Source organism: Frankliniella occidentalis, unplaced genomic scaffold (genome assembly GCF_000697945.3).
Source record: "Frankliniella occidentalis isolate FOCC.00 unplaced genomic scaffold, Focc_3.1 Scaffold81, whole genome shotgun sequence".
Classification (NCBI taxonomy): domain Eukaryota; kingdom Metazoa; phylum Arthropoda; class Insecta; order Thysanoptera; family Thripidae; genus Frankliniella; species Frankliniella occidentalis.
This window is the reverse complement of record NW_026267211.1, coordinates 495065-519393: the sequence shown is the minus strand read 5'-3', so window position 1 is coordinate 519393 and position 24329 is coordinate 495065. Positions and strand designations below refer to the sequence as shown.

The 24329-nt window shown below is 37.5% G+C and overlaps 3 protein-coding genes across 4 annotated transcripts; 1 reads left to right on the top strand and 2 right to left on the bottom strand.

The window, feature by feature from the left end:
* On the bottom strand, positions 1 to 3840 carry LOC113207835 (heterogeneous nuclear ribonucleoprotein 87F). 2 transcript variants are annotated; one of them, XM_026424558.2, is made up of 8 exons: positions 3673 to 3840; positions 2867 to 3012; positions 2636 to 2756; positions 2072 to 2492; positions 1859 to 1981; positions 1650 to 1766; positions 1491 to 1553; positions 1 to 235 (listed from the first exon to the last, which is right to left on the bottom strand). In XM_026424558.2, exons 1-7 carry the CDS (start codon positions 3685 to 3687, stop codon positions 1504 to 1506), a joined length of 993 nt encoding a protein of 330 aa, XP_026280343.1. In that variant the 5' UTR covers positions 3688 to 3840; the 3' UTR covers positions 1 to 235; positions 1491 to 1503. The 2 variants fall into 2 exon arrangements, with proteins under 2 accessions (XP_026280343.1, XP_052125037.1); XM_052269077.1 differs by having other exon boundaries at positions 1650 to 1770; positions 1860 to 1981.
* Positions 3841 to 4437: 597 nt separating this feature from the next.
* Positions 4438 to 6908, top strand: LOC113207808 (aldo-keto reductase family 1 member B1). The gene is made up of 7 exons (XM_026424510.2): positions 4438 to 4606; positions 5300 to 5467; positions 5550 to 5666; positions 5747 to 5938; positions 6164 to 6370; positions 6453 to 6601; positions 6707 to 6908. Exons 1-7 carry the CDS (start codon positions 4529 to 4531, stop codon positions 6747 to 6749), a joined length of 954 nt encoding a protein of 317 aa, XP_026280295.2. The 5' UTR covers positions 4438 to 4528; the 3' UTR covers positions 6750 to 6908.
* LOC113207861 (dynein axonemal heavy chain 7) lies at positions 6866 to 24255 on the bottom strand. The gene is made up of 62 exons (XM_026424587.2): positions 24097 to 24255; positions 23825 to 23978; positions 23591 to 23740; positions 23309 to 23497; positions 23098 to 23226; positions 22769 to 23010; positions 22393 to 22696; positions 22106 to 22321; positions 21819 to 22022; positions 21647 to 21736; positions 21356 to 21555; positions 21151 to 21273; positions 20925 to 21078; positions 20624 to 20850; positions 20340 to 20538; positions 20011 to 20248; positions 19734 to 19849; positions 19377 to 19655; positions 19052 to 19282; positions 18744 to 18909; positions 18513 to 18658; positions 18185 to 18433; positions 17947 to 18107; positions 17688 to 17859; positions 17430 to 17609; positions 17166 to 17297; positions 16857 to 17078; positions 16574 to 16771; positions 16371 to 16494; positions 16115 to 16290; positions 15874 to 16022; positions 15643 to 15790; positions 15348 to 15557; positions 15101 to 15273; positions 14896 to 15037; positions 14683 to 14796; positions 14456 to 14596; positions 14189 to 14347; positions 13870 to 14099; positions 13602 to 13782; positions 13305 to 13532; positions 12983 to 13208; positions 12719 to 12894; positions 12418 to 12583; positions 12089 to 12317; positions 11845 to 11998; positions 11436 to 11761; positions 11132 to 11358; positions 10879 to 11057; positions 10603 to 10794; positions 10343 to 10526; positions 10116 to 10261; positions 9870 to 10022; positions 9617 to 9768; positions 9131 to 9350; positions 8884 to 9040; positions 8625 to 8791; positions 7914 to 8148; positions 7677 to 7828; positions 7457 to 7594; positions 7240 to 7383; positions 6866 to 7157 (listed from the first exon to the last, which is right to left on the bottom strand). Exons 1-62 carry the CDS (start codon positions 24132 to 24134, stop codon positions 6951 to 6953), a joined length of 11214 nt encoding a protein of 3737 aa, XP_026280372.2. The 5' UTR covers positions 24135 to 24255; the 3' UTR covers positions 6866 to 6950.
* Between the last annotated feature and the right edge of the window lie 74 nt (positions 24256 to 24329).

The following is a 24329-nucleotide window of genomic DNA, read 5'->3' as shown; positions in this document are numbered from 1 at the left end:
TAAAATGGGGAAAATCTTTCATTTAATGGACAGTTAACTTAATATGCAAGATCTGTGAAGCATGTGGCGCTTGTTTCTCACAGTCTTATTGCACTAGGTACTTCGCACTACATAAGATGGATTCCTGTTCTGCTCCTGCTCCTGGGCTGTTGTGTGGCTCATAGAGCTTTAGGCTGTCTTCTAACTGCCTAACCTCCCTTGCCTGTCTGCCTGCCTGCCTGACTCCATGAACTACCTATGGCAGCAAACGCAAACATAAATTAGTCACATCTAAAACTAGCAAAAATTGATAAAGAAAAGGCTAACAACTGCTCAGTGTTTGCCTCTTGCATTTATTACATTATCCCTCGTTTTCGTTCATGCCAGTGACAATGCAATAAAGCCTGATTCAGTACAGTGGGCGACTACCTAAAAGGGCAGTTAAATAAAGCCACACGTGAGGAGCAAATAAAGAAGTAGTTATGATTGTGAGTTGTGGGGCACTGTGACTCCTGCCACAGGGTATATATTCAGGGGTACATCAACAGCTGATTGAAATCAGCAAAGATATTTTAAACTCCAAAAGCCAAAGACATATAAAAGTAGTGCAACAAAATGTTGTGTGCTTATGTTAACCAGTCAGTTGATTTTCAAAGGATATCTGCTTGGAAAAATAAGAGGCACCATTTCTGATACTTACAAAGAGGGTTGACCACCACCACAATATTTTGGTACAGTTAAAATTAGCACTAAAGTTAAGTGTTTGAAGTGTCTAGATAAGAGTCGAGCAGTATTGAGATGAGTTGAGCCCTTGAAAACTTGAATTCATAGAACAACTAGATGAATGTATGAGAATGTTAGAAGCTAAAGGGAGTCAGGTGTAGCAATTGTAATTCAGCAGCAAATTAAATCATGCATTTCTAGAAAGCAAAATTGAAACAATCAGTAGCTCTGATATGCTCACCACCCTGTAAAAGTTGCTTTCAGGTCAATTTAAATAAGTAGTACAGATACTATAATAAAAGACCGATTAATATTAAGGGTTTTGAGAAATGGGTGGGGGTATTAGACAGTATTGGAAGGAATCTAAATTCTGTCCAAGTTTCCCTGACGTTTCCCTCAAAGTCTCAATTTCTTCATTAAAAAATGAAGAACCATAAATGACAGTGAAGGATATGGAAATGTCCTCATTCATGCAGAATCCAAGAAGTCCTTGTTTTAAAAAATCAAAGAGCAGAATACTAAAAGAAAGTCTAAAAAAGTTAACCCAAGCTTGAAAGTATAGCCTCAAGAATGGAAATTGGAAAAAAAAAAAAAAGGTGTGAATGAATGCTTGTAGGAAAACAACAAAGCCTCATTTGACCACAGTAGAAGACCACCATGCAACATATGAAGAGGTATGACCAGGTTTCAACCAATATTTCTAAATATGTCATGGAACTAAAATCTACACAAGTCATGAAGATAAAAAAAAAAAAAAAGGCCCCTACGGGACCTAATAATTTACTCACCCGCAAGCAGAAACTAGTATCGGCGGGAGCCTCCTCCATAGCCGCCGGATCCACCACCATATCCTGTAAAATGATACTCTGAAGAAAACACATCGGGCACAGACAAGTGCAGAACTGGCAAACTAAGGTATTGAGGGCCTCACTAAAGGTTTGACATACCTCCGCCGCCGCCACCGCCGCCACCGCCACCATAGGGCTGGCTTCGGTTGGAAGAACCATAGTTGTTACGTACTGGACCACCACCATATCCTTGCTGGTTATAGTTGTCATATCCACCTTCAGTAAGGTAAAATAAAAAGAAAAAGATATTCTCAAAACTGTCTCTTCTAAACAATAAATTAACAAATAACACATTATTCAAAATTCACCTCCATATCCTCCACCACCTGACATTCCACTTCCCCAACTCTGGTTACCGCCTCCTTGGTTTCCCCAACCTCCGCCTCCGCCCTGATTATCCCATGGTCCACCTCCATAACTGCCTTGACCTCCTGCAAAATGGAAAAAAAAAAATAGGTACTTGCATCCAGAGAGATAAGCTAGATCAACGCCAGCGATCATCAAAATACACAGCAACTTACCCCAGCTGTTGCCGCCGCCGCCACCACCTCCTCCTCTGCCTCCCCAGGAGTCGTTGCCGCCCCAGCCTCCAGAACCACCGCCACCGCCGCCGCCGCCTCCACCGCCGCCGCCTCTTCCACCCCGTGGTCCACCTCCAGCCTGTAGTTCTGCTTTGCTAATGGCTTTCTTCACATCCACTGAATGTCCACAAACATGGTGGTTCTTGTGAAGCACAACTTTGTCAACAGCATCGTGATCGTCATACTCAACAAATCCAAAGCCTCGTTTCTTTCCAGTTTCTTTGTCCAGTACAATGCTCACTGACACAACATTGCCAAATTGGCTGAAATAATCTCGAAGGTTGTCTTCAGTGTGTGCATCTTTAACACCACCAACAAAAAGTTTCTTCACTGTAGCACCTGCTTCTGGGCGACCAATATCCTAGGAAAAAAAAATTACAAAGTTCAAAACACATTGAAATTGCAATCACAACATGTCACATGATCAGGGCATTGAGGGAAAAGGAGGGGTGATAAGACCCACAAAGCAAGGTCAAGTATTAGATTGTGCTAAAATGACCTCACCTCTCTAGGAACAGCTCGTTTGGATTCAACTTCTCTTCCGTCAATTTTATGTGGTCTTGCTGACATAGCAGCATCAACCATGTGTGCTTGGGCATATGTGATAAAACCAAACCCACGAGACCTGAAAAAGATAAAATTTTAAGAGCTTCGTTTCAAATGACTATGAAACAATACATGAAATAAATTCATGTTTCTTTGTTGTACGGTCTATGTCCAAAACCAACAAAGTACCTTCGAGTTTTAGGGTCCTTCATGACGACAACATCAACAACTTCTCCCCACTGCTCGAAGTATTCTTTCATTGAGTCATCAGTGGTGCGGTAATCAAGACCCCCAATGAACAGCTTGCGAAGCTGTTCAGGCTCATTCTTCCCTTCCTGAAATTCAAAAGTTAATTTGAAAAATTTGAGTTTCGTAAAACATTGCCACTGGCCCATTTTTATTGTTAGTCGACCGAGAAGAATCTACACATAATTTTAAATTCATAGCAATGAGAATTAAAAAGTAAAAGGTTTTGTTAGTGATTAGAATCATGGATGAAAAGGTACACTGACAAACAGAATTTTTAAAGTAAGAAAATTTGAGATAACTGTAAACGGAAGTAAAATCTAGGCCAGTACAAAGTTAAGAGGTTATTAAAGAACAAAAGAAATTCAGAAACAAACTAAACAATAAAAGAAAGATAATAATTGCGTTGCACTAAATCAGTAGGTTAAGTGATAAGGATTTGATGACTGAACCAGGACAGAACTGTGAGGTAGAGGTTGGTTCTCTAATATAGTAGGGTTAGTTTAGTAAGTCACAAAACGCCAAAAACTGCGCAGAAAGGCTTGGGAAAACGATTAAACTAAAAGTGGAAAAGGTACTACAAAAAGAATTAACAATAGTCTACATGCATTAGTCGCAACAACAAATTCAAAAATTTTGGTGACTCAGCGGCCGAGTGACAAAATTAAGTCCTCAAGATAGCGTGAAAGTGAACAATTTAACTCTCTAAAAGCATAATCTCTAGCTTAAACAAAATCTTTAGAACTCACCTCAGAGGCTCCCATGGTGTACAGAGGTACGCAGTTTACCTTTCCCTAGATAAAAAGATGTCCACGTCAAACAATACCCAATGCCACGCCAAGTGAACGCCGCCTAGCCGGACGTCGATCTTTCCTCTCCCTTCCTTCTCTTCCTTTAGGTCCTTCTTTTCTTTTTTTAACGTCTCCTCTTCTGGCGGGTCCTGTTGCGAGGCTAAAGCCCCGCGAACTATGAGAAACCTCAACGCTTTGTTGAAGAACAAGAAGAAATGGTAGGAGGGATCCCATTGGTCGAATGGTGTAACGGAGTGGTGGGGGTGTGGAAATTCAACCAATCGGCCTTGTTCTTGTTCGCCAGTTTCCCTAATATTTCCTTTTATTTGCCCATTTTCCATGTCTTCCCTTAATTCCGACTTCCGACTCCGACCCGAGCTTCAGAGGCACTCCCTCTTGGAAAATAAAATTATATTCAAGAAACGTCTGTGAAGCTAACAACAGATTTTATGTTTGCCGGGGCGAATACTATCTTGTCAGCAATAATTGTTCCAATAAAGTCCCGTTCCCCTACCCAACCCATGCAAGCGCTGAGCAACGCGAAAAATCAATACAACATGATATCGCTGTGTGCACAGTCCTACCCAAAATCCAAACCCACCACCGTAGTTGACTCGAGAAAAGAAAAGTTGACAGTGCTGTGCAACACATGCTGCGGCCGCCCCCACTCCCCACCCCCCGCATCGCCCGCCCGCGGCAGCCGCGGCACGCCCTTATAGCAGCCGTCATCGCCCACCTCGGCCCAAGTCGCTGGCTATCTCTCAGCGCGGTCAGTCGGTCGCGTTTCAGCAGTGCGGTCCCACATTATCTCAGCATGACAGCCAAACTCGCCCCGACAATCCGCCTCAACAACGGCAAGCTCATCCCCGTCCTCGGTTTGGGCACATGGAAGGTGTGTAATGACTCGGCGATAAACTTAAACTATCATAGACAGCGTTGTTTTGGGTGCTTACTACGGACCACGCTGAGCAGCGTTGTCATGGCCGGTCTGCTCAAGGCCACACGGCATATTCGCCTTGGTCGATGAAGGACACGGGCCCAACGTCACTTTCATGCTGTTATATCTTATTATTCATCTGGCACTCTATCTACGTTTTTGTATAATATTCATTCTTAGTGATGACAGAAAGTCAATCAAAAAACTATTATTCAATCATCGCTATTTTTCCTTGCAAAATTATTATTCACATATTGGAAGTTTTAAGGCATCAACTGCTTGAAATTTTCTATATGTTTGCTGACTCTCATATGGTTGTTACAAATGTATCAATGGAAATTTTCTGATGATAGCTTATTGCCTATTGGTGGTCGGCTTGCCGTACCACCTGACCACTTGTGGCTTTTTCCAAGGCCACAGTCATGCCATGAGGAGCCTGCTCAGCAAAGTTCCAAGTAGTTTGTTTCCTTATCTGTTAGTAAGCTTGTTAGGCACATTCAAGGGGAATGTCCATGAAACACAGCAGGCTTTGGTTGAAGGGCTTCAGATCTGATTACTGAAAAAAAATAATCAAAAAATTGATCTTTACTTATTGTGACATTAAATATGAATTGTGTGTAATAAATGTGTAACCAATTTCAATTTCAGTCGAAGCCTGGTGAAGTGACACAAGCTGTGAAGGCTGCTATTGATGCTGGGTACCGCCACATTGATGGCGCTCATGTCTACCAGAATGAGAAGGAAGTTGGGGAAGGTCTCAAGGCCAAAATTAATGAGGGTGTTGTCAAGAGAGAAGACATGTTCATTACAAGCAAAGTAAGACAGTCTCTTATTTTGGCTTACTTGACTGATTCAAATTTAGTGTTTTGGGATCTATATTGCATTTTTGTTTTCACAGTTATGGAATACATGTCACAAACCAGAGCTCGTTGTAGGTGCTCTCAAGAAAACTTTGTCTGACCTTAGTTTGGACTATCTCGATCTGTACCTGGTGCACTGGCCTATGGCCTTCAAGGTAATTCTCCACATTACTTCTTTGTGATTTTCAAATCGTATCTAATATTCACAATGTACTTTTTCATTGTTGTATTGTAGGAGGGAGAAGATCTTTTTCCCACCAAGGATGGAAAGGTTCAATTTAGTGATGCTGACTATGTGGACACATGGAAAGCCATGGAAGAATGTGTGGCTCTGGGATTGACAAAAAGCATTGGTGTGTCAAACTTCAACAGTGAGCAGCTTGATCGTCTTCTTAAAGTAGCCAAGATTAAGCCAGTTACTAACCAGGTATGCCAACAAGTACCAGTTATTGGGTATGATAAGATCAAGTTACGTAGATACTAAGCGCCCCAAGTAGTGATAAGAAATTATCAAGTGGTTCTACTTCTCCAAGAGAAGAACCAACTTAGGGCGCTAAATCACAATGGTTTGTTGTCACTGGGAATATTCTACTGACATGGCCCATTGGTACATACTCTTGAAAATGTTAATCATACTTCCCAATTGTTACAGATTGAGGTGCACCCATACTTAAACCAAAGCAAACTAATCTCTTACTGCAAAGAGAGGGATGTCCTTGTCACAGCCTACAGCCCCTTTGCTTCGCCTGACAGGCCTTGGGCCAAGCCCACCGATCCTTCCCTACTAGATGATCCTATCATCAAAGCTATTGCTGACAAGCACAAGAAATCTAATGCCCATGTTATTTTACGCTACCTGGTAAGGTTTTTCAAATTTGCTGTTTTATAAATTTAATGTTGTACCAACCAATTTATTTCATTAATTTTATACTTATTTCCAGATCCAGCGTGGCACTGTGCCAATCCCCAAGTCTGTAACTCCTTCTCGCATTCAGACCAACTTCCAAGTGTTTGACTTTGAACTTACTGCTGAAGAAATTAAGACAATTGATGGACTAGATTGCAATGGTCGCATTTGTCCATTCAATGAGTGAGTATTCCAATCAGTTTTTTTAAGCTTATTTGCTGAAGTATCTCCACCTGTCAATAACTTCTATGATTATGTTTACCCAATTTCCTAAATTTTGTTTTACAGGGCTACAGACCATAAGGATTGGCCTTTCAACATTGACTTTTAAGTCGCCATTGATGTGATCCCGGAGTTTATTTTCAGACCAAAACCTGTGTATCTAAAACTTTGCCAGTATTATTGTTAATTTTTTTGTCTTGTTTTGTTTTGATTTGGTTGAGAAACTCTAGGACCTGTGTAATTTAATAAATTCTGACCTGTAATACAATGTCACTCACAATTAACTTAAATCCCAGAACTTTTCCAATTTTTATGAAGACAGTTGGCAGAGCAATGCTGTTCCTCTCAAAATCCAGTGATCTTGAGGCTTGTCAGTTGGGAGTCTAATAGCTATTATAAAATTGCTGGAATGCCCTGTTGTTGCAAGAACTCCACGTCTCTCACTAGTCTTGTATAATGGACAATTGTACGTAACTTTGTCCTTTAAATCTTCAACTTTAATTGGTTGGAACCATATCTGAAAAGAGCAAAATATAATTGACAACTACTCTAGCTTCAACTTGGGAAAATGAGTGAATGTGAACATACAACCAACTCACCACTGGTACAGTATCTGACAAAATTTTAGGGAAAGCTTCATCCACAGTTCTGCTACTTCGATTCCAGCGGGCACCATCCAAAAATAAGCCATGAATATAGGCACCATCAGTTGGTGGGCTTGAGGGCATGTCGTCAGAGAGAACCTTGCCAAATAGACAAAAATGATTGAAAGGGATAAAAATAAACAACACAGTAAATGAAGGCAAACCAACTCACCTCAAAATCATATGTAAGTAAATCTATAGGTATGGAATATTTCCTAGCAAAATTCTGTTGTGCACCTGTCATAAAGGCTTGAGTGAAATAGAAGCCAGAGAGCCAGAAGACAGCAGGTGGTCCATTTTCATACCATTTCTGAAACAAGTGGAACCAGAATTTATTGCTCAGCAGTATGACTATACTTAATACATATTTAAGGACAGGGCAAAATGTGAACCTGGAGAAATTCTAGCCGTAGAACAAAGTCATTAATGTAACTTCCAAGAGGCTTTAGGGAGGGGTACGACTTTTTAGCCCACATAGCTGGTATTCTTGAGGTTAAAAGGCTGTTAACCACACCTTCCAGTGCAAATGACATAATTATTTCTCCTAAAGTACAAAGAAATAAAATGTTACAAGAAAAAAAAAAAAAACATTAAAAAATGTCAACTGAGAGTAAAGAAATCAATTAAACCTTTTATGGCTTTCTCTACATTAATCAGACTTTCACGAATACAAGTCAGTAATATATTAAAACGGCCCATTTCTTGAATGAGAACGGTATTCATAGATTGCTCATACATTGTAGGATACTTCAGAATTGCTATTTCAGTATCAAAGTTGTCAGGCAGCCGACTGATAATATCTCTAGACTGGTCTAAAACCACCTCATCTTGAGATTTTTTGCCTGTTCCAGCTGAAGCAACATCCTAGAAACATAAATAAATTGTTAAAAAGGTTCATAAAATTAGAGTTGAAATAACTTAAAGTAACTTACCGCTTCTAGTTTTTGTAATACTAAAAGATCCTAGTACGCAGCATTGATATATGATTATTAGAAAAAGCATGGCATTAGTTTTTTTTATTTGGTTAAAGCAGCTTAATTAAATCAATAGTGTTATTTTGCTGATAAAGGAATCATTCATTAAGTACTTACAACTCTATCCTGATGGCATTAACAAAAAGAAAAGGCAATTGCATCACTGGTACATGGCAGACAAAAAAATAAACAAAAAAACAGGCACCTCAGGAAGCAGATAATAGCACAGACATAAGCATAGGAGTTAAAATTATGAGAAGAAATTAAAATTAAAAACAAAAAAAATATATCAGCTTACAAGTCAATTATTATAATAATTGATTAAATAGTTAATTACATAACTTTCCTACAATAAAAATTACTCACCTCTGTTAAGAGAATGGTTGAGAGGAGAAGACTTGTTTCTTGTTGATCTTTAATTATATCTGCATTTTCATTCATTCCAAACACCTCTGGTTGTGCTATTAAAGGTAGACTTTTGATATATGATAGATATGCATCATACTCTTTTAAAATAGGAGCCTTGTACTTTCCTATTGAAAACAGTAAAGGAAAAAATCAATTGAAAGAAGACACTTACAGTATACCCAAACATGTGTTAAACTTCATTCTCAGCATCAACTACCTGACGAGTCAAATGCATAATCAGCATTTCCTACCAGCTCAGGGCAATAAAACTTTGAAAGAATGGTATTAAGGCATCTCCGGTCCCAATCGTCTGTCACTCTTCCACCATAGTTACATTCTCCAGTCAAGTACCGAAGAGCTTCAAATTGAACTTCCTGGAAAGAAGGTAAAACATATTTTAATAATATTTTGAGCAATATTAATTAAAGGGCCAGAAAAGGTAAGACAGTTTATTTTTACTGTACCTCATATAAATTAAGGAACATATGAAGTTGCTGAACACTAATTCGCAGATCTGTCTCATTAAATTCATACGGAAAATTCCAGCCAAGTGGACCATATTTTCTTCGTTCTTGGACCACAGCATGGAAAAAGCACAAAGAATACAACATTTGCTTGAAAACTTCGCCTTGACGACAGCTTTCAAACCACTCAGGATCAGTGATGGGGTCACTCAGGAAAGATCTGAAAATTACATTAACATAGTATTCTTATCCAATTTTATCCTCTTCATTTTTGTCACATTTACAGAAACCAAGTATTGTCATGTATCTTTTAATTCCAGTTTAGGTAGGAATAGTTTAAATACTACGTGCCGGAGGAAAAGGGAGGAGGGGGCCGACATTATGGGTTCCGTTGGTCCTAAACCTAATAGGGAGGCCATGGTATATACCCCCTCCCCCTCCCTTTTCTGGGCATGTAGTATTTGAATGAACCCTAATATAGGTTACCGAATAATATTGGATCGGAGGCCCTTCGGAGGTTCATTTGTCATTTTCACCCCATTTTGTAAAATTAAAACAGGAAAGTTTTCTGTAGGATATGACGTCAACCACAGTCTAAAGTCTGGATGTGTGTTTTCAGGAGACAAGTTTTCCACTATCTGTGGAAAAGAACGTTAGATAGACAAACTAAAAAAAAATACTACATTATTGCAATAATGTCAATGTAAATTCTTGACGTTGGTTAATATTTCGGCATTACCTTTTCTAATGTAGGCATAAAGCTTTTTGCAAGATGGCAATTTTGCAATACAACCCATGTCCCACTTTTGACACCTTCTTCGATTAATTTAACAGCTATGGGTCCCTGGCCCTGGCCGAGGGATAGTGAGAAAAGTCGATTGGCCCCAAAACCCTGCAATAAGATTGTATTTTAATATTTTAAATCATGTACATTAATAAAAATAGCAATACAAAAAAGAAATTCTATTGCATTTTTTAAAAATACCTGATCATCAGCAAATTTCAAGAGAACTGCTGTAGGATCAGCACCAGGGGTCAATATAAATATTAAAGGAATACAGCTGTGGGAGTCGTTAAAGGAAGAAACCAAGTCAAATGGAGGAGGTTCCACAAACTTGCTACCCATTTTCGCTGAAGAAAAAAAATAGAAATATAATTTTTTTTGAATGTACTCAAAAGAGTAAATCAATGTAAACATTGCAAATAGTGTACCTGACAGGTAATTCTGAACACCTGACACAACCTTATCAGCTCGCAAGGCTCTCAGAATTAGAAGTTTTTGAAACTCATTCAAACTTGTATTCCATGCCCCTGGGACTGGAGTGTTCTGAGGTTCAGCACTGTCGAAATAATCTTTCCATCCTGCAGTATTTTTTTCAAAGTCACTCCGAATACCCTAAAATGTTACAAAATGTTAGACTACAAGATTGGTACATGACATGGATGTTCTTACAATTGCAGTTGAAAATTACTTGAAATGATGGAAGATCATCTAGGCGGCATAATGTATCCCAAGAAGGACAGTCAAGCCAGGAGGTTGGATTGGGATGAGGATTATCTAATCCAACTCCACCAGTGAGGAAGAACATCCAGTCTTCTCCATTCACTTTGTTTTGTTGCTTCATTAAATTGGTGCAAAGCACTAAGGAAAACAAAAGTTTATCCTGTAAAGAAGCAATTCGAATAAGTACGATTCAAAGTAGTTAGTGGGTACCTTTAGGATTAATAACAATGTACCATTCTTTTACCTTTTCAAAGAGGCTGCGGCAAATATTGCAGTAGAGTGCATATGTGAAGCCACTAATAAGACCAGCAATACGCTGATTTACATCATCTACAGGATCAGTGTTGTCAATTGTCATCTTAAATAAATTGACAAACCATGAAAGAGAATATTGATACATTGGATCAATATTAGCCAAATCAGCTGCAATTCAGACACAAAAATTATATTCCTATTTTATTTACAAGAATTATGCCCAAAGCATTTTTGCTCCAAACCTGTAGTGAAAAAAAGAACCGTAGAATGCACTGCAATGGGTGTATAAACTAATCTAGCAGAGTCAATAGACTTTTCAGTGACTTCTGCCACGGACTGCTTTTCAGCAATCTCATTCGCAAGAGCTTTTGAAGAGCTTAATATCTGAACAGCTGTTTCATCTTCCAAAATATTCCCTTCAGAAGATGACAATACATACAATATTTTATCTTCAATTTCTTGCAATGTTCTAAACAGACAATACAATAAATCATAAGTGCATCTTAGAAACACTGGAAAATGTCAAAATTGTATTCCACAGCAAACCTCTTATTTTCTGCACCCTGGACTATGAGCTGATTTTTTTCAGCTTCAAGATCAGGTCGCTCTTTAGCAACGACAATGCCTAATAATTGATCTTGAAGGCCATCTGGTGTTATCATAAAATTTAAGAGTGTGACTTTCACAGCAATCTCGGGTAAATAATGAGGATTGCGCAACTTAGTGGTCATATAAAATCGGAAATTGTCATTGTACTCCACAACACTATCCCCTAATTTTATACACATTCCTGATCCTTGCTTAAACACTTGCCGGAGGAGAAGCGGCTCTAAAACAGCATCTATGTCCTCCCCCAAATTTTCCATGAGAACCTGATGTGTATATTTTAATAAATAATTTTAATTATGTTTGATATTTGAGAGGAAAAACAACATAATTTAGAATCTTTACTTACCGGCTGACCAAACTGAATGCAATTTTCTAACACACGCATATAATCAGGATTGGATAAACGAACAACAGAACAATTATTTGCTTTCTCCATATTCTTTATCCAACGATTAGCTTGTCCTTGGGGATCAATAATCAACGGCCAACGACGAGCATTCCTGGTAAACATAAAGACCATTATTCAGCAACAAAAAGAAGATCCTAAAGTTACTAACAAATTAATTAATCAGTGATATTTTTCAACTAACTTAACAATGATGGCATTTTCTACAGAGAAAGAATCAGATGGTAAACCAAATATGTTCCATTGACGAATTTCAACAGCATCTCCCAAAGTTGCAGTTAGTGAAAAGTCAGAGGAGCAAATAATTTTAAAGTTTGACACAATATCTGTCCATTTTGAGATTTGTGTGGAACGCATTTGGGCGGGGAATGGTCCAAGATATGCCACAATGCCGGCGCCAATCAAAACATCTCCTGTTAAGCAAATCAGTGAATGAGAGAAGTTAAGTTTTAGCTTCTATTGAATACTATGCCAAGGAAGAAATACTGTAAGTCTATGATTTCTTCTACTTACCAGTCAACATGTAATACCGCTCGCCTAATGCTTTGGCTGTAGACATCCACCTATTCTTTTCACCTCCTAAGCCACCAATCAGTTCTTCAGCCCTTTGCAGCTTCAATTTGCATAGATCTGTGTCATCTTGCAATTCTTGCATACGGCTTTTGTTCATTTCAAGAACCTCAAAGAGAAATTGAGTTTTTAAATCTATGTTATTTGGCCTTTTTGGGGCGAATGGTTCTTTGCCATTGTTTTAGTTAATAAATAAAATATGAGAAAAAGACTCTCAAAACTGCAATAAATTTTAAATACTTACATCTTCCAATTTTTTTAACTTATCTTGGACTTCTTTTAGCTGATTTCGTTTAACCTCTAGGGCTTGCATTGCCACTGAATATTCTCCTTCAGCTATGGCCAATCTTGCTTTCTTGGGAGCAACAACCTTTGCTACTTTATCATATTTTGAGATGGCTATAACCCACTTGCACAAACCTAAAATTTAACAAGACAAGGAAGTTAGCTTCTACGAATAGGGAACAATTATTCTTAAAAATAAAAATTATTTTGGACTTCCGCTTACCTTCTGCAGCAGTAGATGCAGATTTAATTTTATCAGGATCAAAACTCTCATCGTTCAAAATACTCTTCTGTAGTTTTTGCATGATATGAGGTGGAATATTGTCCTTATCATATAAAATTAAGCTTTCAAGGAATTTTATATCATTCAAGACTCTTTTTGACGGACCCCAATAATCTTCAGTCATTTTCCCAGAAGCAGGATCGGGAATGCGATCAGGTTTAACTTCCTACAACAGATATGTTTGAGAGTGTAAAATTCAAATAAGACAGACAATGATCAACACTTAACTCCCACTTGTCCTGAGAAACAAAAATATCAATACCTTCAGAATACATATGGCTTCCATTACAATCTTCACGCCTTTGGGTGGATTTTTCATTGCCTTAACTACAGTAATATCTGCTGGTGTCAACGTGTTTAGTGCAGCCAATGCTGCCTCCATTATTGGCCATGCCTCTGCTAAATCAGCATCACATTCATCTTTGATAGCTTGTGCTGCAGCAGCTTGTTCATTTGCCACTTCTTCATCGGCCTTTACTACTTCTGCAACCTATTTCAAGAGAAGTTTTTTCAGGAGCTCTTTGTAACGGTAACATATTTATTGAAGCCAAAAACATACTTTTGCAACATCTGCACTTTCTGATTCAACTTTTGCCATCATAACTTGTACTTGAGCTGAAGCCTCAAGCAGTTTAGGTTGTAATGCTACAAGTTCATTTTGCATTAGCCCAACCTGCTCGGCTGCATTGTCCAACTTCCCTAAACCAACCTCATAGCGAGATTTCACAGTTAATATATCGCTGAAACAATGAAGTGGAAGTAATGCAGATTGGATAAATCATGTACAGAAATATGTTTCACATGACATACATACAGACATGACATACCTTCTTATTTTAGAAAGGAGAGTTTTAAAAGTAGAAATCAGCTCAAGATATGAAGTAGGTGTCACATAGCTACGCCGTCTAAATCTTGTGAACATTTCTTGTGACAAAAGATGAGTACTTGTGTGGAACATTTTGCAAGTTTCAATGCATGCCTCCCGTTCCATGGATGGGAGTTCAATTTCACTCAAGAACCTAGTAGCTACAGCCTGAAGTGCATCTTCAGGCCAGGGCTGTATGTCAGGCAACAAAAGTTAGTAATGTAGAGTGCAATTTTTAAAACACTGACAAAATTTCTTATTTAATTAGCAAATATTTGCACCTGAAACCAGTCAATAGTGCAACAGTTGACAATGGATGGGAATTTCCGAATATTGTTGCGGAAGCCATCACCAATGGGACTCATAGCAAGGACAACATGAAGTTGTTCCCTGACAATTTGAACAAACATATTGAAAAGAGCAACAGGACTCCCATCCGTCTACAGAAATGGAGAGAGCATAAAAATTATGAACAGAACTGTACTTTATAATATTAAATACTTGATGAAGTGAAGTAGTATAGGTATTTGAAGCAATAAAGTACGCACCTGCTGGGATTTTTCCTTTTGTCTATCGAGTATTCTCATCTTTTCACAAATTTCCATCTTTTCATCAGATGGGAAAAGATTTGGCACTTCTCCAGAATTTAACAAATTATTGATATCCTCTAAAAATGTTTCCTCTTTAATCTTTAAATTTAAAAGCAAGTAAGGATTTAAAAAATATGTCACATCATGCTAAACAAAAACTGAACAAAATGTAAAAGGTATGGTACCTGAGTATCAGTAAAGAGAAATACCCCATGAACATCAGTACTTGCTGTCTTACTAAGAATGTTTTTAAGATCTTCATGCCATTCATCTGATCCATATGTTCTGGTCATCTCCACCTATGTCAAATAAGATATCAATCAAATTACCTGTTAAATATGTAACAGTAAAAACAGTAACAGTTAAAAGTATCTGAGAAGTACTACAGAAGCTACTACCTGATAAAAGTCATATTCAGAAATGTGAGTTGCTAGACGAGTAAGAGATTGTCTTCCTGAACCACCAACTCCAACCAAAAGACCATGGCTTCTGGGTTGCTTCAGTATGCGGCATATCCGAGATAAGTGCTCAACAGCAAACCTACACAATATTGCATATAAGAGTTGAAAAATTTCTTAACATTTAAAAGCATTATGTACAAACCTAAAGAGCACTAGATTCATTGGCTTTTTAGTCATATTGTTGAACTCAACAAGGTAGCCCTCCGTCACACTTCTGAGATGATCAAGATCCTGAACCTCAAGGTAATGTCGAGTATCTGCTTTGGGGTCAGTAAAGTCACAGTATATGAGCTTACGAAGCTCAGTTTCTCCCACCTACAATAAAAGAAACAGCAGTAACAAAAAAGAATTCCCACACAATGTGTGTCTACAAGAAAAATTTTGCTCACAGGCTGTCCAGGTGTTGCAATACGTGAAAACATTTTGTTCAGATCTTCAGATAATCGTGGTTTGCATATTGAGTGCAGCAAATTTATCAACCAAGTTCTGTCATTATCATCCACTAATCGGTCATAGTACACGCGGAGCACTTCATGTACCCAGAGCCTCTTCATTGCAACAAGATCCTCCATTGTCTCAGGGACAGAAAGAAGGACACCCTTGAAAACAATTAAAAATTAATTGAAATGGCTATTCAAGACACTCTCAGAAGGACGCACCATGTTCTTTGATGATCAATGGTACCTGAATGACTCTTGAAAAATCTCTCAGATTAAAGAGATAATGAGATTTGGTAGGTGTTGGAAGTAAATTAAGCAAACTCTGTTTGTACACATCTAGTGTTGCAAGAACTATTTCATCTATGCATGGATCAAACTCCTTGCTGAAACCTCTATAATTTTGAGGAAATACAAGTATTTTACAAGATGTTTTTGGTTAAACACATATGTATAAGATTCACTTCCAATATACAACCTTGTATCCAAATGCCACAGCATTATTTTATTAAAGATAGCAATCATAGTTTCGTCATTGAATTCATTGATGCACAACTGATTAAAATGCCGTGAAAATCTTGGAGTTACAGTATTTCCACCACTGGGAGGACCCATTGCAGACATCATCTGCCAAAAAAAAAAAGCATAGTGAAAAGTGATAAAAAATACATAAAATAAGGCCTTATCCTCCAAAATGTGATACCTTAACAGACACGTACCAATAGATCTACTATTTTCATAGGGACTATATCCTTCCTGTCATACCACTGTTCATGGTCTAGGAGTTGTCGTAAAATTTCTATGGGTGGTTGTGCTCCATATGTCTCCTTTAATGGCATACTCACATCATCAATAAATACAATACAAACCTTACCCAAAGGTGGTCCATAAACTCCTGAAGAAAAATTTTGAATTGTTCATTTAATGTATGGGCCGTGTCTCAAACCATAAAGAAGGATTTGAAATTCAGTGTACCTTTGCGTCGTTTGTCGAGTTTACTCATAATGATGTCCTGGGTCTGGTTAGCTGATGTTTGGGCTGAGAAGTTAATAAAAAGGGGTTTGTACTGGTTTGAGTCAAGCTTCTTCAGAAGGAAGTCCTGCAGATATAAAATAGAAAAGGAGGTCAGAGATGATACATAAAATTTTTCCTATGGACGATTGGAGTGAAATACATACAGATGTGTACACAGATTTGCCTGTTCCAGTGGGGCCGATCAGCATAAGAGGTTTCATGTGTGTAGAAAGCATTGTCATAAGGGAAGTACACCTGACAGTTTCAACAGTTGGGACAATGATCTGGTTGACAGGAACATCACGTGGAATTGGTGGACAATTAGCTAGATCATCAGCCCAGAGCTTCCACTTTCCTTTGCCCTGTACACAAAAAATTCCAAGTTAAAGAAAATAAATTCAATGTATCACATTTTTAGCAGAACATATAGAACAGTAATAACCTTACCTCTTTGATGAATCTGTAGTCAAATACAAGACCATCAGTTGGAATAGTGAAAATGTAGTTCTTTACAGGAGGGGGGATGTTCTCCAAAAGTCCAAAGTCAGATTTCAGTTTAGCTGGAAACTCCTTTTCTAGTAAACCACGGAAAAGAATGCTAAACTTTTCTCGGCTAGGGGAATCTAAATTTCCCCCTAAACCCCAAATGCATGAAAAGAAAAATACTCCCTGGAATTTCATTTTTAAAAGAGACATTAATATAGTTTTTCCTTAATATACATATGTAATACCGGGATAGTAAATAAGTAAGAGTACCTCCAGTTGTGCGCGAATATCCAAATCTGAAATTCCTTCAACAAAAGCTGGATCCCCAAAGTCATCCATGTAGCAATCAAAGAGTCTAGTCAGGGATCGGATGAGATTAGAATCAAGGGTAGACGATATTTCCTGAAGAAAGCAGTTTTCTCATGAATAAGCATTTCAGAAATCACAATTAGCTTTGACAAATTTGCTACAGTGGAACTTCATTAAGGTCATGACAGCAGATAGTCTATGTATTAATGTACAAACTCAATCTACCTTCACATATCCTCTCCTTATAATCCAAAGTAAGGGAGGGCAGAAACGCAGGAACATGGATCTGATCATAGTCTTATTATGATCATTGATAGCCGCAGGGAGAGTGTTCAGCCAGGAGAGTACCAATACCTCCCAACCAAGTGTGGATGGCTCCATGTAAATCATACCACACCGAGACACCTAGATCAATTTTCATTTTCAAAACTAACATAAAGGATTTTCTTTGTAAAGTTTGTTTATTTTTCTTTTAGTTCTTACTGTAGCAGGGGAAGCCACTTCCAAGTCCATTGGTTCAAATATTAAGTTGGTGGTTGGAGATAACTGTATAATTTCACCAGACATGAGGCACAATTTTTTGTTGTCATCTAAAACAGTGTTCATGTTCTCAATCCAGATAGCATCAACTGGTCCATCAAATATCAACCATTTCCTAATATTTAGTTTCAACCCAAAAAAGTATTATGTTATGAACTCAGGGATTGTAGACTGGATGTAAATTTAAATTTAGTATGGTTACCTATCAGGGGAAGTAGATGAAGCAAACTGACGATAACAAACAGCAAGAACGCCATCTGACCATTCATGAGATGATGGGTCAAAGCGTCCATAAAGTTGACCCATAGTTATTGACTTAGGATTAATCACAGTAATCTGAACCTTGTTTTCTTCCAATTCTCCCTGTAACCAGGAGATTAATAAGCCAGTTTGAAATAATGACTTTGAAAAAAAAATTACCAAACACATTGGTCACTTACACTCTCCTCAATTCTACCAAGAGCATCAGCAAGCATTCTGTATGCTGTTGTTTTTCCACCAAAAGGTAAGCCCACAATCATAAAACCATGACGAACAATCATCATTTCATAAATTTGTTGAACCTTTTCCAAAAAGTGAACTGTACACTGAATGTTGGCCGCCTGGCAAGCAGCACGTACTTCTTTGTTGAGTATGTCATAGGCTGGGTCAGGCAGCACAACTCCAGGAAAAAGGTCTGAAGTAATTCCCTGTAATTAAATACCACTTATTTCAAAGAGATTTTTTCTGATTTAAAATAATTACGGTCAGTTAATGAACCAAATTTACCAGAAATAAGGGTAAGTCATGAGTTAAAAATTTAGGAAGATTAACGTCCTTGATGGACCGCAACATTAAAATGTCTTCAGATTCTTGAGGGTATCTAAGCTTCAAATTTCCAGCAGCAATCAGCACCGATTTCACAGCGCGCATTCCTTTGTCACAAAGAAGATAATTTAGGTTTTGTAAATGGTGAAAACTAAAAATTTGATTCACGTTGTAAAGAGAAAAAAAAATTACCATAATCATAGTGGCATTGTGAGGAAAGTTGTTCTGAACATAATTTGTATGTTGCTACAATTTTCACAGCTAGTGGTCTTGCATTTATAAAACCACATGAGTATAGAACAATTTCTGAAATCATTGCATAATCTGGAACCATCATTGCCACAGATCTAAACAAGGCCTGTTAAAAATAACATTATATTACAGATTTTTGCTTAATATGTTATGCTCATCATGAAAGTTGTTGGCACTGAATAAAATTGATTCTAAGTAGTTTCAAGATTAATATTAAATCAATAGTAATTGAACAAATTCAATTTCACCTTAAGATTGTCAGGCAGCTCAGACCGACCTGCATATCCAGGATTCATAGTAATAAAAACAGAACAAGTAGGATCAAGAGGAATGTCTGATCCCTCAAACATTATCCTTTCAGCACCTGAATTAATTCCACGCTGTATGGTTAGAATCTGTTGAGCTACAACTGACAAAACTTCCAGATCAATGCGATTGAACTCATCAAAACATGCCCAAGCACCACATGATGCTAAACCCTGAAATTTAATAAGAAGAAAATAAGAAAAAAAATTACCTTCTTTTTCTCTTATTGCATAATAGCTGGTACTTGACGTACTGCATAAACTTTACCTTGAAAAATTTTCCTAGAGCAATATAGTCAAGCCCGTCAGAACAATTAAAGACAACACACTGTTTGGCGACTGCTTTGGCCAGATCCTTTGTAGTTTCTGTTTTGCCAGTACCAGCAGGTCCTTCAGGAGCACCTCCCAAGTGTAACTGAAGTGCTCCAAATAAAGTGCGGTAACAACGATCAGTCAGCGGTGTGATGACTAGCCGAGGAGAATTTCCTAAATACTCATAGCCATACATGAGCTGGGCACTGATCATGCGTGTTGCCATTTGGTCCTCCTGCAGTAAGATAGTAAGACATGAAGAAAACAATAAAAAACACAACCACAATAAACACAGTTTCACAACTTTACTTACTTCCCAGTAATACCTGAGCTGACAAAGCCAAGCAAAGTCATCTTCTCTGTTAACTTTCTGCTTTACCAAATCTACTAAAACATCTCGAGCATGCACATCAAGCACTACTAGGGCACCTGAAAACAGAATAAAAATCTCAACACTTGTCAATGCTAAGTTTTGGACATTATATTCCAAATTCTTGAGGCAAACATGTTGTTAGCATGGATTTCAGAATCCTTATTTTCACAAAAGAACTATGAAAAACTTGTGACAACACTTGATAATCATTGTATACCTAAAGTGATCCGAGTTTGAGTGGATAATTTTCCGCGAACTAATTCAATAATTTGCCCTATTTCATAATTGCTCTTGTCAAGAAAGTCTTGTAAACCCTTTTCACCAGTTCTAATGGATTCATGGACTTGTGATGTCCAATAGGTCATGGCCACACACAACACTGTTTGCCCTGGCCAATCCAGCACCCATTCTGAACGAGCCTTTGCTGGGTATGCCTCCATAGCGTCACAGACCATCTGCATTCCAACAATCAAGTACAATCCTAGTTACTGATTTGGTGAAAATAGGATTTACCGGAAAGATCAAAAACCATCATGACACTCCTACCTTTCTGACACTCTTTTTCATATCTGTTTCCAGCTCTAAAAGCCATTTTTCAACTTGGCCTCGAGCTTTGCTTGTTGAAATCACATCAACAAGCTCAACTTCTTCACCTTCACTGGATTTCATGACAGTCACATCAAGATCCTCGGTAAAAGTAAGTTTAGCAATGCCTTCAAAGCACTTTTTAAGATGAGGTTGCACCCTGTAGAGTAATTGTAATAATCATCTAGCAATATTTTACTAGAATTATCCTCAAATAGCTACTGAATTAAATAAACCACTCTCACCGAGTTGGATCTTTAGTTTCTGATAAAATTTCAAGTAACTCATCATTTGACAAAAAGTAAAACCTCGGAAAAAATGCTCGCTTCTTTTCAAGGTATTCATTAAGGCCTTTAAGAATTAGTTCTAAAAGCTGGTTGCTTTTCTTCAGTCTCTCAGATAATTTTTCAATTTCAAGAACCACAAGAACGTGTAAATCTGTCAAAACAGCTTTCATTATGTCCTTCCATACCTATAAAACAGATGAGGTTTCAGAATGAAACAAGTCAAGAAAGAGAAACATTGCTTTGACTGATTTTCACTTGCCTTATCCACAGCTGAGAAACGTCTGCCTTCTTCTGGCATTTGTTGTTGGATGTCTGGAGAGGAAAAAATGGGTTCTAAATAAAGCCAGGTTATCTGAACTTTCAACCAATCATCCAGAACATCTTGAAGGAGCATTAGTTTTCCTTCCCACACCCTGAAAAAAACTTTTATTTTTCAAAAGTACTAATACAAATAAAAATAATTTTTCATAATAAACTATACCAACTGGATTGTTTGCTCAAATGGCTTGATGTAAGGGGAATTTTTCATGGTCTGCACCTTTGTAATGTGATCATCCAACATCAATTGAATGTCATCTACACTTGATAATATGTACGTTCCTGAATCTCTGTAAGTTGCATTATTCTAAATAAAGTCTGTCCAGCACAGTGTTTTTATGGAATTCAGTTCATTTTGAAATTAAATTTTACCTGTATGGCACCACAATGAATTCCATGTCTCCCCACTCTTTCATCATTTTATCAAGGGTTTTTTCCAAATTATTCTCCTTTGTTGCTGACTCGCTTATAACTTCCAGACGAGGTACATATTCATCAAGACCTAAGTCAAGAACTCTAGCTAGAGTTAATTCTGGATCAGCTCGAAGGGGGAAGCCAACTAGTTCTGAAACCTGAATAAAGATACAATAGTTATCTAATTTAATAAACAGAGCTACATATAAAGAGAGAATTAAAAGAGAAGACTAATGAAAATACACTAACTTGTTCCCAATGTCTTGTTTTCATTCCAGGGTTTCCAAGGGTGTTGATTATGGGTTGATGTTGCTTGAATTCATCTATTTTCTCTAGAATCTACGAAAGTTACAGAGTAAAGAGGTATGAAGATATGAATTCAATAAAGCATGCAGATATACTTGTTAAAATTTTTACTCACAACAGTGGCAAGATTTTTGGCTGCTGGAGCATCAGAGAGTGCCTTTTCCAGTTTATGAATATTTCTGTAACAGCTTCCTGTTTCATTTTCAATCACTTCTGGTTCAAAAGATCCCACTTGGTGTGACATCCACATTTCATGTTTTTCTACAAAGTCCATACCATTTGTATACAGCTTTTTGTATGGACCTAATGCTTCATTGAGCTAAGTAAAAATGACAAATATTAATCATTTTAAAAGAAGGACTTTCAAAAAATAAAGTATCATAATTAACAGTGTGTTTCTACCATTTTCAAAGTAGGATAATCCGTCTCCTCAAAGCCAAACGCACGCTCCTCAGCATTAAATTGATCAATTCTTTCAAATGCTTGTTCCAATTTGGCATCAAGTTGATTCATTTTTTTGAAATATTTTGGTAAATCATCAATATCTCCATAGCTTGGGAATTCTTCAACTTGTTTAGCATATGCATCTAAGTCTGCAGTAAATGCTTCTATTTTCATCTGAGAGTAAAATTAAATGAGATTAAGAGAACTTACTAGATTAGTAACAGATGAAAACTAGGTATACAAACCTTTAGTGCATCTTGAAATTCTACAGTCTTCTGTTCACACATGGCTCTGTTTTCATCAAACACATTAGGCATTCGATTGTACCACTGAAGAGTAATTGAGTTGTGCTTCATTTCAATAGGAGAATAAGTTGTATAATCGGCAAGAAAGATCATGTATGCCATGACAACGCGAAGACGGTCTTCCATCTCTACAACAGTTTCACTCTCAACACCTTGAACATACTCAATCAGGGCCATAAGCTCTTCTGTTGATTCTGGTACAGTTAAAGCACGTTCAGCTATTTCTGCATATTCTTCACCGAGTCTATGCAGAGAAAGGTTTTTATTATTCTCAATTCATACGATTTTATTAAAATGTGATTGGAGTTCAAGTCACCTTTTACACATCTCCTGATAATCCTGTGTCATTCGGGCAATCAATTGTTCTTTAAGATTTTTGGCAGAATGAACAAGTGCCCCAATAAATTCTCCTCGGTGCATGTCAAAGATCCCCATTGTTATTGTATGTTCTAGATTCATGGGCATTTCCACCTGAAGTTGATAGTATTTTTCAACTTCAGAACAATATTCATCAAATGTGTGTTCCTCAGACAGAAACATCTCCAATTCCTCTTGAGCCTAGTGGAAGCCAAGCAGCAATGGATTTACATAGCAAGGTAGACACTTCAGGAATAAAATAAAGTAACATAGTGCTTGATCACTTACTTCTCCGTTCACTAGTTTGATGAAAGGGTCAAAGTCTGAAACACGCATTTCAACACCAATCCTGTGCTCTGCTATTAGTTCCTCAATATTAATTTTATATTTTCCAATTAAGTCAGTGGGAATTACAGGCTGTTAGAATTGTAAAAGAAAATGCTTTAGGGAATGAAATAAAAAATATATAAACAAAATACAGATTACTTGTGTTACAAACATGAAGTTCACCAACAGGTCCATCCCAATCAGCATATAACTGTCTTTCCATACGAGGAAGATCTCCTACAGCTTCCACTAATAAATCCAACAGTTTAGACAAAATATCCCTGTACATGTGGAAAGCTGGTTCAAACTGAATAGTTTTCTGACGCAAATTAAGGTGTACTTCAAAACCTGGATTAGAATACTGATCAGATAACATCAAATTAGAATGTAAAATCTTTACAAACAGAAGATGATGCCCCATTTGCTACATTTTTTTCTTTGCAGGAATGCTTACCCCTATATCATTAATAAAAAACATGTAGTCATGTAATGAAGAAAGTCCCAAGCACTGCAACTGGTAGGACATAAGAGTGGCAAGACAATTAAAAAAGTTTCGGTTGAGTGATTTATTTTCTGAGCTGGGAACAAGTTTCTTCTTGTAGCCCTGAAATGATAAGAAACCAAATATCACAGCAACAGTGCAGGCTCTCCAAAAATTTGATACATTGAAACAAACCACAACACCTACCTGGCAGTAAATACTACGAATAGAGGGATACCAAATATTCATCAGTTGGTTTCTCACAGAATCAATGGCCTTCCTACTCCAAGTTTGAAATTCCATCAGATCAACAGCTACTGCAGCCTTAGTAAGTTCACCTAAATTTAAAAGGCGCAACTCCCTGAAAAAGAAAAAGAAAATAGATAGTAAAGATAGCAATAACACATGCGGATCTGGAAGATACACATGGTATTACAAAAGAAATCTGGTAGAAATAAAATAAAACTTCATCTACTTACGTATAATTTTTTTGCCATAGATCTAAAACCTGAGCCATGCATGGGTTAACCACATGCAAGTTGGAAAGAATTTTGTGACGAACCACAGGATAGTTTGCAACCCATTGTTTGCTAATTGCTTTCAAAACTCTCCTTTCTTCTGTTTCCTCCTCAGGAAGCTTTAACTCACTCTCTGACGAATCTTGAAGAACAAAGTCTACAATAGCTTTTTTCACACTTTTTAAGAAATCCTC